Source organism: Perca fluviatilis, chromosome 6, assembly GCF_010015445.1.
Source record: "Perca fluviatilis chromosome 6, GENO_Pfluv_1.0, whole genome shotgun sequence".
In the NCBI taxonomy this organism is placed as follows: domain Eukaryota; kingdom Metazoa; phylum Chordata; class Actinopteri; order Perciformes; family Percidae; genus Perca; species Perca fluviatilis.
Genome location: NC_053117.1, coordinates 23,609,773 through 23,623,684, shown reverse-complemented (window position 1 = coordinate 23,623,684; position 13,912 = coordinate 23,609,773). Strand labels below are relative to the sequence as shown.

At 41.4% G+C, this 13,912-nt stretch overlaps 1 protein-coding gene across 5 annotated transcripts in view; it reads left to right on the top strand.

Annotated features, from left to right (window-relative positions):
• ptch1 (patched 1) overlaps positions 1-12,308 on the top strand; it is a 60,197-nt gene extending 47,889 nt beyond the window's left edge. For 4 of the 5 annotated variants that reach the window (XM_039803336.1, XM_039803334.1, XM_039803333.1 and 1 more), the window contains 5 exons: positions 74-216; positions 8,257-8,356; positions 8,457-8,810; positions 8,910-9,453; positions 9,563-12,308. In XM_039803336.1, the coding sequence (XP_039659270.1) occupies positions 74-216; positions 8,257-8,356; positions 8,457-8,810; positions 8,910-9,452 (1,140 nt within the window). In that variant the 3' untranslated portion in view covers position 9,453; positions 9,563-12,308. Of the gene's footprint in view, positions 1-73; positions 217-7,837; positions 7,874-8,256; positions 8,357-8,456; positions 8,811-8,909; positions 9,454-9,562 lie in introns of those variants that run through there. The other variant, XM_039803337.1, reaches the window with a different exon arrangement.
• The last annotated feature ends 1,604 nt before the right edge of the window (positions 12,309-13,912 follow it).

The window sequence follows — 13,912 nt, the reverse complement described above, 5'->3', positions numbered from 1 at the left end:
CTGTGTGTGTGTGTGTGTGTGTGTGTGTGTGTGTGTGTGTGTGTGTGTGTGTGTGTGTGTGTGTGTTTTGTAGGCGTTCCTGACAGCCATAGGGGATCGTCATAAGCGGGCAGTGCTGGCATTGGAGCACATGTTTGCTCCAGTACTCGATGGAGCCTTTTCCACCTTATTAGGTGTCCTAATGCTCGCTGGCTCTGAGTTCGACTTTATCGTCAGGTGAGTACAAAAATCAAACCTTATGAGAAAATGCTACATTCATTGAGAGGAATATACAAGCACGTACAAAGGTTATCGTATGGTGTCTCTGTGGCATCAGTAGACCGTTGAGACCATGCCTCAACCTGTATGTCACACAGTAATCTACCTGAGCCACCAATCATGCATGAAGGCTCTTCGCTTTCTTCCTCTGTTCCCTCCCTCAATCTCTTTCTTGTCTTCCACTCACATCTCCCTTTCATATTCCCTTGCCGTAAGCCTCATCCCTTTTCCAGCTATCAGTGACATACCTGGGTGGTTTTTTTGGTCAATTTCTGGGAGCTTGCTCTCCAAGAAACTTCATAAACAAGGCCTTTATCTTTCTTCACCCTCCTCTCCCCTGTTTCTTTTCTTTCATCCTTCTCTTCTCCCCGTTAGTGTCTCTCATGCCTGAAATTTTAGGGGAAACCAGGGGAAGGATGGAGAGTTGAAGGTCAGCAGAAGGAGGAGGACGGGGGCTTGGAGGGAGTAGATGGAGAAGCAGAGGGAAACAAAGTAAAAGAGAGTGAAGGGGAGCGAGAAAGCAGGAAAGTCCTCTGGCTTTTGTAATCTCCTTCAGCTAGTTTAACTGCCCTCGCTAGACATTTATAACCATGGGAAGGAGTTACGGGGTGAGGGGCTAGAAGGCATTTGTGGAAAGACAGGAGAAGTGGAAATTAAAACCGACACACTGTGGGGGCTCTGCATCGGTGGCTCCTTGTGTGTGCGCGCTCTTGTAAGCATCAGACAGCAAGGTATCGACCAGCCGCCATACAAGAGAGGAAAATTAATGATTCTGTACATTCTTGAGCCTGGAGTATTATGAGAAGTTTCCAGTGAGCTCACTGAATAATTTAAAGTAGCTGAGGTAGCTGTATGTAATTTGGTTGACCTGCTCCTTTAAGAAAAGGGAGCACAGAAAGAAGTCCATGTGATCTGTCAGCACGCAAACTCTGTCATGTGCACAGCACTGCACTCATGCATGCACACCCACACAATCACACATGGTCCCCCTCATACACACACACACACACACACACACCAACCTGCTCCCTGACCTTGTAATCATGGGGGTCAATGATGGCGTGCCTGCCAGTGAGAGCACACACAGATACACACTCAGAGAGACACACAAACACAGGGAGGCCTATAGACCGTCTCTCCTCACCTCCAGTGGTGTGCTCTGGTTTCTGGCCCCGTCCCGGGCCTCCATTTAAAGTTTCTGCTGTTGTCTGAGCAAACAAAGCAGCGCCCCAAGACGGTGCAATAACAACAGGCCCAGCTCGTATTTTTTTGCTCGCGCTGAAAGAAATGTTTCCCTGGCTTTCCCCGTCAGCCCTGTGAATGTTTTCACTCTAAACACCCCGGCAGGGCACTCAGCCTGGTATGTGGGCTGCACGCGTGCATGTGTAGATGTGTGTGCAAATGTGTGTATCCGAAGGTGACGTGGTGTTTACCCTTCATGGTGCCTATGGATATGCTAACTGTAGTGATGACACAGTTATTTCAGTTCCACTTACATAAACAACTGATAATCTAATAAAGTAGATGAAGGATGGGTAGGTGTGTGTGTGTGTGTGTGTGTGTGTGTGTGTGTGTGTGTGTGTGTGTGTGTGTGTGTGTATATATATATATATATATATATATATATATATATCATGTTTGTGGGTAGAGCTTTACCAGAGACCAAGTCAAAGGTCAAATCATAGGAACTTGCTTTCCGTGTCAATATACTACGACTCCAAGTTTGAAATTAAATTTGGCATGTTCTCAAATGTTTTTGAACATGAACTTTGGGCACAAGTTCACTGCAAACATTGAATGACTTTTCTGTCAATTACAGAAGGTAGAGTTTGAATTAGATGATCCAGGAAATGAACCTAAGTGGTGAAATTGGACCTTCCTTCACAATTAACTACTTTTCATAAAAAAAATATTTAAAAAAACTTCTCCTATCCACTCATCATGTGTTTAAAGGGGTGATAGAATGCAAAACCGATTTTACCCTGTCATAGTTGAATAACGACAGTTCAGTGGGTAAAAAGGACATACATAGAAGCTCAAAATCCCATTGACACCCCTTTACTATGAAAATCTCATATTTTGAAACTGCCGCTGAAAACGGGCGAATCTCAACAAAGCTGAGTTGCTTGTGTAAGCGTCTCAAAATCCGTCACGCCCCAACATTTACATACACAACTGACCTGAGATCAGGTAGTCTTCTGAATCTAGCTAGGTCACGCAGATCTCTGCTATTCCATTACAAAATTCACTTCTGAAACTTTTTTATTCGAGAAATCAACTATGTAAAGCTCAGATATGGGCCGTTTTACAAAAATGGATGGCTAATTGCAAATTTTGTCCGACTGTGGTTCGGAATTAAGCAGCCGGTGCTGCCTGGGTTGTTGCCTCGCCGCCCGGCCGGCTGTGAGCTCCGTTACGGCTGGCAGCCATACCCGCGCAGAGTCACCGGTAACACCGCTAATGGACCACTAAACGCCGCGGCTCTGACAGAGCTCCAGGGCCTGCAGCTCCCCTCTTCCTGCTAGCTAAATGCCCGGTATGTGTAAGTGAGAGCGCGGTCAGCGAGCTTGTTACACCAGCAATCTGTTACCACAGGTTCCAGTTACTCTTTTAAATGTGTGTAATTATAATGTGTTGAGTTATTTAAACAAACGATTGGGGAAATAAACGCCGCTTGTCCGCGAGTCTCATTGATAGCGCCTGCGGCTGGTTGCGCTTCTATCAATGAGAGCTAGCTAGCCTCCTCTTAGAATTCCTCTGGAATTCACAAATATTCATTAACCCCTTACACTCCTGTAAAATTAGCCAAAAACGCCTATCAACATACCCATAGTAAATTGGAAGCTGTTTTGAACCATTTGTTTACATATGTTTATGGTTTCTTTTGAAAGTAACACTCTGAGGCTTCTTTCCCAACAGTTAGAATTAATGTAGTGCTATTGGCTTTGAGTATAGTTTTATATATTTTTTATTGTGATTATTTTTATAGACTGTAGTTTTGTGAAAGATGAGTTTCAGTGATTTATCAATACTTATCTAGTTTGTAGGGGATTAAAACATTTTAGGACTAACTTTGAAATAAAAACCATTTGAACGTTTATTGTAATCACGTAATTATTGGAATTATGTATAGTACAAATATTAAAATATAATATGTATGTAGTTAAAGTTTGAAAACTTGTAAAAATAAATAGGAAAGTGAAAAAATTAATTAAATAAGAATTGTAAAATTAAGTAAAAAATTTGGATAATTAATGTATGAGGTATATTATATAATTTTAATAAATATATAAGGGCATAGACTCTTGTTACGTGTTGTTTAATTTTTATATGACATAAACTTTTCTTTCGCCACCACACGTCCATCGGTGGTTGATGAGTGTGCACATTTCAATAGTATTAATTAAAACAAGCAGGTGAGGTAAGCCAAACATGGTGTTGAAGTGTGGTGTGAAGACTTCCTAGAGTCTGATGTTCTGATGAGTTCTCTTTGCAATTGCAGGTCTTTGGAGGGTTAGATGTATGAGTGGTAAATTGTACCACCGTTGGGTCTTTGCAGGCTTTGTATACTATGAGGTTGGTGCACCCTACCTATCTTAATTTGTATAATACCTTCCAAGAGATACATAAAATGTATTAATATGAGTTACCCTGGTGACTCTCATCCTTTGATTCCTTACTGTGTTTGTGTAATCTTGTGTTTATTTATGTTTTGGACAGTTTGATTTGTTGATGTGGGATGATTTTGAAGCAAATTGATTGTATAAAATTGTCACACTTATAGCAGACATTAATTTCATCACTGATAACTGGTACCCTGTTTCCCTGACACTTTCCCTCATAAAAAGTCCATGTATAACCGTTCCTGGAGTTCAGAAAAATTTATAACCAGGCTTTTTTCTGTATTGTTTCAGACGTGGGTTTTAGCAACTATATCGTTTATGATAGTTTCTTTACGGGTCCATCTCTGTGAGGGTTTATCTTACCCAGGGTTGGCTTCATTAGCAGATACAGGCTGCTAGTGAAGTATTGAGGACTTTACCGTAAATAGACCGTATTCATTTGATACACTTAAAATATTATGAATGTAGATAATCAGGATAGGGGTGTTGAATGGTGTGTTGATCCACAGTGTTGGTGTTTTGGTTTGTTTCAAAAAATTGGTATGTTAAATGGAGGTTAGTAGAGTCAGTATGAGTGGGGTCCTGGGACATTTTGGGTTGAGGTGGGTGTGGTGGTGTGAGTTGAAGTAACATCATTCCACCCTCTTCAATGTGTTGATTTACCTTTTCTCGTCTCTACCTCTTTGTCTCCTGCTGTTCTGGGGAGTTGAAGATTCCCACTATACTTCTCTCTTTTTTCCACTACCTTGTCCTCTACCTCTTGGTCTCCTGCTGTTCTGTAAACTACTGATAACTGTCTCTTAATCCATGCCACTTGCTCACTGGTGCAGATGTAGCTTCCAATCATATCTACATCACATTTCCTATAATGAAAATAAAAAATAAAGTAATTACAACTAATGTTTATGTAAAGACCAAAATAAAAATGTGTAGATATTACCATATATTTAATAAAAATAAAAAATTGTAATATATTTATCAAACTTTTTTTGCACTTCTTGCAGTAAATGTAATAAATTGTAAATTTGTAATACATTTTAGATGAGCACTTTGTTTATTTAGTGTGTTAATATATTGAATACAAAGTACTGTATTTTAAATAGTACATTTAATATTAACTTTCAACAATATTTTAAATATATTTGTAAAATCTCCTTCGTTTCTGTAAACATTCTCTCGTCAAATTTCACTTTTTTAATTTTTGTCACACTCTTCCACTGCCTTGGAGGGTATATCTTCTTACTTGCTAATTTTATTTCAACTTCTTAGATAAAGTATGTATTTTGCGGTGTTTACTAACAATATTTTTGTTAGGATTGTAAAAGCATCAGTTCCCATATTAAAGTTGATTCTATGCAAACGTCAGTATCACACCAGTTAATTGGACAAAATCACCTTCTTTACCGCAGGCCCTCGTTGGCTATTCTATTAGAAACTATTGTCAAGTGAGGTGTAATAAAGGAGAGTGCAGCATTTTGATATCATACCAATATATCAAACAATTTACTCCAATGTAAATATTAAATACTAAATTTAAATTTAAAACCTGGATATATTTTATTTAATATGTTGATAATATTGATTTTTGTAATTACAAAGTTTTGTGAATATTCGGATTGTGGATTAATAGGTTAAGTAATTTTTTGTATTGTTGTTACCACAAGGTGCTTGTACCTGCTGTTGTTATCGTGTTTGTATTGTTTACAAAGTTTTACTTTCTAAAGATGTGTGCATGAGTAACTACTTAAATATAGGAGTGTATACATAATCACGTGTTAAAGATGACGCCGCGTGGCCGGAACGTTAAGGGGTTAACTTGAAATCGGACACCGTTGTTAGCTTTATAAGACCTTTAGTTAGATGTTGTGTAAGTGGCGTGACGAAATTCAAACTGTAATATAATCGAATTAAGGCGAAAAGGAAGCTAACTATCCATGATTTGTAGCTAGGATTGAAGGGACAGTCACAGCTAACGAAACACCTAGCTAGTCTTCACAAATACTCATTAACTTGAAATCGGACACCGTTGTTAGCTTTATAAGACATATAGTTAGATGTTGTGTAAGTGGCGTGACGAAATTCAAACTTGTTAAACCTGCTTTCTGAAATACCACCCAGGAAATGTAAAGGTACAGCCATAATAAATCAACCTAACACATCAATTGTCCTTCCCCATTTACCTGAAAGATGCAAAAGCACAGGTACCTCTTTGAAAAACTAAATTTTGCACTTGAATTTATCATGATTATATTTACCATATGCATTGCTATAATGTACATTGACCTATATGAATTAATTTGAGAAGACAACAACAACAACAAGCATCCTAAAATGTTTTCTGTATCCAGTGTGCTGCCAGCTTAGCACTGCTGCTCACAGCATGCAGCCCAGTTCTCAGGTCACATTCATGTACCAGCAACAACATTGAATAAAAATTACTATAGCTGGTCTTATCGTTCTTCATGGGAAGTTTCACCAAGTTACTTCATCTGTCTGTCTGCAGGATAGATCTGGCTCTGCTCTGATTTTTTTACTCTCTCTCAGCTTCTCTGTTACCCTCTGAGAGTAAACTGAAGTGAGAAAGTACAGAGCGAGGGAATTCAGATGCCTGTGGTATGAAACTGCATGCGAGAATGGGAGGCAACATACAGTATATCAAGGCTCATATAAAACACAGGCTAGATCTTATCAATTGTATATAATGATGCATTTAGGGTAAATTATTTCTATAAACTGAATGTATTATGTTTTTGAATATAACTCACATGGCATAGTTTAGTGTGGAGCAGCAGAAGTGTGTGTCCATATAAGCGCTCCCAAATTATCATGAAGGCATTTTGCGTATTTAGTAAGCTTCCATCCTGTTTCATAGTCAGACACGGTGTACCAGTAATGTGAAGTTGAGGCCACCCATGCTGGGTAGACAAGAACCAGCTCTCCTCACTTGTGGCTCCTCTGTACAATTGTACAATGTCTGCCTTCCTGCACACACACACACACACACACACACACACACGGATTAGTTATGAATGTGCGTTTAGTTTGAGGCCCAGCTGCATAGCATACCAGCGCATCTACACCGCAGTTAGCTCACTTAAACCTTACACGCACACACACACACACACACACACACACACACACACACACACACACACACACACACAGATTAGTTATGAATGTGCGTTTAGTTTGAGGCCCCAGCTGCATAGCATACCAGCGCATCTACACCTCAATTAGCCCACTTAAACCAATGTCTGCCTTCCTGCGCACACACACACACACACACACACACACACACACAAACACAAAGTCATAGTCAAGAGTCAGGCGAAGGGGTTCATGGTTCATCAGTGTGTCCCTGATAACCTGAGAGCTCTCACTGGAGAATCAAGGGAGGAGGAAAGCCTTCCCTAATGAAGGGAGCTGGACTGGCGAGAGAGAGAAAGAGGGGGGTTAGAGGAGTTCGGGGGTCTTACCTGATACATTGGAGATTTAATTAGACGGAGGGGATTGTGGAGTGGCCGGGAATTTCACAGGGGCTTAGCTGGAAAGAAGGGAGAGAGAAGCAAGGCCGAAAAGAGAGAGAAAGAAATAAAAGAGAGGGAGCGAGTCCAGGGAGGGGTGGCGCTCTGAGGGTCCCCTTCTCTTCTTCCTAGACTAAATTGTTTAAATTCTATACCCTTCACTTCATTTGTTTGCTTCTCCCTCACTCTTTTTTTAGAGCCGAAGAAGCGAGAGAGTGCCCCCCACCCCCCTTTACCCTCCCTTACCCCTTCTCGCTTCCCTTGACATTCCTCAATGCTTTGTTTTCTCCATGTTTGCTTATACACCACACACCCAAGAGAGAGTACCCTCGCCCCCAATAAAATTTTTTTGTTTTTCCTCCCGTGCCTTTGAATTAACCAGCTCTGGCTAATTATGCTTCCCCTTTCTTTTCTCTCTGTGGCTTCTTTAAGACTAACCCTGTTTGGCAGGACTTAGAAACACACAAGGTACATTTCTGTTTTGCTCCTCAAAACCACAGTGCATGCCTGCCCGTCTGTGGGGGGTTTGTGTGTGTGTGTGTGTGTGTGTGTGTGTGTGTGTGTGTGTGGTCTCTTTGTGGAATTATTATTTCGGACGCGTGTAATGGTTGATTTTGCACGTGTCTCCCAACGTCTAAAACTGTGGTTTGCACGGGTATTTTTCTTTTTTTCTTCGCTTTTTGTTCTTGTTTTATCTGTGTTAGCGTGGGCAACTATTTTTTTATGTTCCAGTAATGACATTTTTAAGTGGTTACGGGGCTTGGTGTTTCATCCTTACATGCTGCGTTTAGTTTAATTATTCCTAGGATTAAAGTTTATGCCCTATGCTCAAATACTTTTGTGTGTTGCAGGTATTTCTTTGCCGTGTTGGCCATCCTAACAGTTCTTGGAGTACTGAATGGACTGGTCCTTCTTCCAGTATTACTGTCATACTTTGGGCCCTATCCAGAGGTAAAACATTTAATCTTAGTTAACTAGAAACTAGAAAAAGTAGCATTTTGTCTGGAATACTCACTGCTGCCTCTTGACCTTCTCTCCTCTCACCTCTCAGGTGTCTCCAGTCGATGGTCGTAGCAGGTTACCCACCCCGTCCCCAGAAGCCCCTCACGTGGTCCACTTCTCAGTTCGTCCTCACCACACCACCGTGGCCACCACCACCTCTGGTGCAGCTTCTGACTCGTCAGACACGGAGTACAGCTCTAACACCACAGCATCCGGTATTAGCCAGGAGCTGCACAACTACAACCTGCCCTCACAAAGAGGACAAACTCGAGCAGAGGAGCAGCAGTACCACCTCCAGACCAACAGGGGCAGAGCAGCCAGGACAGATGAGGAAAGGAGAGCAGGATCAGGGCATAGGCGCTCAGCTAGGCAGCCTGACCCTCCGGCCTATTCTGTGTCTTCGGTAAGAAAATATCCCCCATTGTTTTGCATGTAGTTCTAGTAGTAGATTGTCTCGTTTGTCACATTATAGAAATAAATATCTCATTGTCTTGCTCTACAGTCCTCTCAGGGTTGTGATTCTGGGCCCCAGCCCAAGGCTACTCAGCGTAACAGCAGCAGGGACCCCAAGAACCAGCTGCACTGGCAGGCCCTGCCCCCAGCCCGCCCGCGCATGGACGCTTTTGAAACTGCTACTGAGGCTGGGGGTCATTATGGCTCACACGGCCATAGAGAACACTCAGCAGGCCACAGAGCCCGCTCTTCCCACAACCCACAACCCAATCACCACGTCCCGCGCCATCACCCCAACCCCACCCCGTATTGCCAACCCATCACCACGGTAACAGCGTCAGCCTCCGTCACTGTCGCTGTGCACCCGGCCCCCTTGTCCAACCAGGGCCCCCCTGCTTCCTCTTACCCAGGATACACTGCAACAGACAGTTTCTGCCCATCAGGGGCGGAGGGGCCAGAGCCTGCCTTTCAGGACCCACATGTGCCACTGGATACCGACATAGGGGCCAGAGGAGTCAACATAGAGGCTATGGAGCTTCAAGATTTGGAGTTTGAGGCAGCTGAGAGTAACAGTGGCAGACGGGCAAGCTGAGGTGAGCTTGTACCTACTTCAGTAGATCCATATGTAGTATAACTGTCCTTTTAAGTAAAGTCTGTTTGATCGTAAAGTACTGACAGTATAATCTCCTTTTTTGTTTCCAGTTGTGGTGAACGGAAGTACAACAGCCAAAGATGGACTCCTCTGTATTACTACGGTCAGCATGGCTCAGCCCGACTCGCCCACGGCCCTAAGCAGCGAGAAACTCATCAGTGTTGCCATCATGGTGCTCATTCTTACTGTAACCCAGTGGACTATTGTCTTAGATATTTCTATCTATATTTAAAAGATGTATACATATGTAAATATGAACAAAAAGTAGCTATAATTTTAGGAGCTGTACAACTCCTCATGTTAACAGACTGGGGCTGCCATTTTATATGGTGTGTGTGTGTGTGTGTGTGTGTGTGTGTGTGTGTGTGTGTGTGTGTGTGTGTGTGTGTGTGTGTGTGTGTGTGTGTGTGTGTGTGTGTGTGTGTGTGTGTGTGTGTGTGTGTGTGTGTGTGTGTGTGTGTGTGTGTGTGTGTGTGTGTGTGTGTGTGTGTGAGTGAGATAGATCTCTGATTACTGTTCACTCATCTGTGGATCTGTGCCATTAGGAAGCTTCATCTAGACAAAAAATACCTGTCAGCATTCACTGTGGCTGCTCAAAATATTTTTTTAAAATAATATACATTTATAACTCTATGCAAATGTCTCTTTAAACAAAAGAAGTGATCTGTCTATGTGTGTGCATATATGTGTGTGTGTGTACGTGTACTAGTAGTTGTGTGTAGGGCTGTGTGATGTAAAACACCCCCATGGCTTATTCAGCAGATACATATTCAAAACAGACTGACATTTACACTCATTTAAAACATGAGGGAATTGTTAGAATTATCAAACAGGGCTATGGTATGTGTGTGTGCGTGTTTATGTGTGTGTGTTTGTTATTGTATAAAGGTACGCATGTTAAACTATTAATTTTTTTATCACAAACCTGTGGTAGTTATGAAACAAGTACTGTTTAACTTGACACGCTATGCGTGCTATTTAAGAGAGCAGATATGAAGAAATTTTAAAAGTTTTTTTTGTTGTTGTGCTCTTTTAGTTGTCGCCTCTGCATTGGAACCTGTTTCTGCTCTCAGCTTTGTATCACTGTCTGTTAGGCTGTTCTCTGGTTGTATTTTACTGTAAGAGGTTATGTATTGTTTAACCCTAGCAGGCTCAAAACAGGTTCTGTCTTGTATACTGACATACGAGCACTAAACCCACCTCAGAAACTCACTCTGCCATTACAGGGACATTCACATTACTGATTCTGGAACAGGGTCAAACACGGGGCACTAACTCTGTGTCTAGTGGATAAGCTAAAACTCAGACTGTATACTGTTCGACCCGATTCAACATGGCACTTGACTGCATTTAAACTTCATTCACAGGAATATCTTGCCTCAAGTAGCTCTTTATTTCTGGCCAACCAATAAGCTAGCCCACACATCCTGCTAAGGATAACCCTTATATGGCCTGACAATGTGCTCTATGCGTGTCTCAATGTATATGTATGTATAAACATTTACTGTATGTGTGTGTTGGTCCATCTTCTCACTCTGTCTCAGCTCTCCTTGTGTAAAAAGACAACTGGCCCCAATTTGGTCTTAGCCATCCCCACTGACCTCAGCTAATACAAATCCACAACATAACACCATGACACTAATTGGACGTCCCCCGTCAACTGCCAAATGGCACATCCCAGAGCCCCAGGGGTCAGAGTGTACCTTGCCAGCCCCTCTCTCCACCAGCAATGGCCAGTTTATATCTGCATGTGTGTCTATGCATGCATACTTGTAAGCCACCACCCCCCACCCCCCCCACACACACACACACACCACTCAGTTCCAGACCCAGGCCCCTTTGACATCGTCACTTACCCCATCCACACCTCAGTTTGCCTCCACTTTCACACTCTCACTTCCTGTTGAACGCCTGTAGCTCTTCCCAGAAGTCTTTGCAGTTTTCCTCTTTCTGTCCACCATGTCAGCTGCTTGCATGAAATAGGTTGTTCTGTGTGTTTTTCGTTTAGTTTTCTCCCAAATGTCACATTGGCAGTAGCGGAGAGAATCATAGCTGGCAACTATTTTATTCATTTTTAAATGTTTTGTTTATTTGTTTGTTTGTTTGTTTGTTTTTGTTTTTTTAACGTTCAATTGCGATATTTATATTTTTGTAATACAAAAATATGTTTTTTTCTTTCATTATTGTCATGATGCCAGTGGATAACAAATGCAGGGATTTTTATGTCTATTGAAAAAAACACTATTACAGTTTAATGTTTTTACATTAATTTCAGTTTGATCTGTATAAAGTGCTTACTAATGTTAAATAGGAAAAAAAGAGTATATAACATTTTACACTACAGGTCTCATCATAGCTCTTAGAGGATTTTAAAAGGAAAAAAAAAAATCAGTGGTTCTTCCAGACTGCCATTTTGGTCTCGGTTGGCGTGGATGTATGCTGTTTTCAGTTACAAAGATAAATGTATGCCATATAATTTATTTATATGAAAATTTATTTTTGTAGTGTACATAGTAGTTGTCAAGGTATTTGACAGAAGTATATTTTTAAAGAGTTTATATGTAATATCATACCATAACAGAAAAAAACCTTAAGGTGCACACTTTCACTGCTAACTGTCTTGTGAGACAACATTGACACCTCCCCTTCAGTATTATGTTCCGATCCTTGGAGAGAGACAGCTGTTTCTATGGGTTTGTCAAAGGCTAGCCATGAAAGTAGAAAACTGTACTAGCTCTCTAAATATTAATGTTCAAACACTGATAGAATTCTAACAAATAAAAATATTATAACTTATTTGTCTCTTTGTTCATAACTTTAATAAATGGAAACTTAAAATGATTGCTTTGGTCTGACTGTGAATTGATTGTTTCAAAAGGGTTTTGTGCTTATACTTCAACATTTTGGGAAATGCACTTTTCATCCCTCTGCTAGCAGTGTATTCATATTTACAATACTATCTTCTCATCTAACTGCAAAAATGGGAATATACGTACTGTATTTCCCAAAAATATGAAACCATTTGTTTAATTTCTGATTTAAATAAATAGTTTTATGCTATTTTAGTGACAGCCAGGCACTCCAAATATCACCTCCACACAAGTCAAAATATTTTTGGTATTTCCTATTAAGCATAGCTACAGGTAAACATGACCTTCTCTCCCCCCCTCCATTGTGTTCTGCAGTATAAAACTGACATCTGGTCTGGAGCCCTGCAGCCCTCCCCAACAGCCCACCCAGCTCCGCCCCTGCACCCCTGCACCCCCCCACCTCCACTCCCTGTTCTGTATGATTTTGAGTGACAGCTTTATAGACTGCAAGGAAATTGGTTGTAGTTACAATACAGCTGGCCTGTTTGGAGTAATGAAAAAGGGCATGTGGCCTTGAGCTTGCTGCACTGATGGTGAGAGAGAGAAAGCGCCTTGTCAACTGCATGGGTGGCAGCTATTTATTCTCAAGTCAAGGGTTGTAAGAGAATGTTTTTGACTTGCCACTGTGCAAGAAACATGCAACTAAATCACTATGATCAAAATACAAATATCAAGCAGTTGTCTTTCTGTTGTCCCTAACTACAAAAAGAGGACCAGTTTTCCCAAGCCACACTCAACCTGAACCTCAAGAAGGCTGAGGAACTCACTGACCCTGGTTCAGCAGTAGGCATGTCATTATCTTTTAAAGCCAATAAAGGCACACTAGTCTGCTGAGTGCTGTCCAACCAGTGTAAAGAAACAGGCTGACATCTTAACAAATGACAGGGTGTGTTTGGAAAGCTGGGTGGCAGGATGTTGTCGGTCATGTTTTGAACTTTTCTATCTGGGCTTGACATTTTTTGTCTTTTGCACGATTAGAATGCAGAGCAAAGGGACTCATGCAGGTGCTGCCCATGTAATGTGGTATCGTAATGTGGCAGTCAAAAACAAAACTCAGGTTTTGGTATTTTGAAGAATGTGTCATTATAGTTTTATTCAACAATCTCTGGGTGCATAAACACTTTTAAAAATGCTGTTTTTAGTGTTTCAAGCACTTATATCCTGACAAAAGTGAAAATGCAACCTTTGTGGATTAATGTCAAGACATTCATCTAATGCATTAATGGATGTTAAAAATTGCTGAAAGATGAAATATCTGTGACCACCCAATGGTTGTTTGAAGGTGATGTGGTTAATTGAGTTCTAATATAGTTAAGGCGCCTTCACCAGCACTCCCTTCTTTTGCGGACCCTGGAGTCACCCCCCCTCACCTCTTCACCCCTTCTCTCAAACACACTCAGAGTTGCCCTCAGAGGTGGAACTGCACATTTTGTGAACAGTGCAAGCTTCAGGTTGTTAATGAATGAGTGTTTCCTGTACCTGTCCTCTCAGCCAACAGAAAGGGGGTTGGAGGGGGAGAAAGATGAAGGA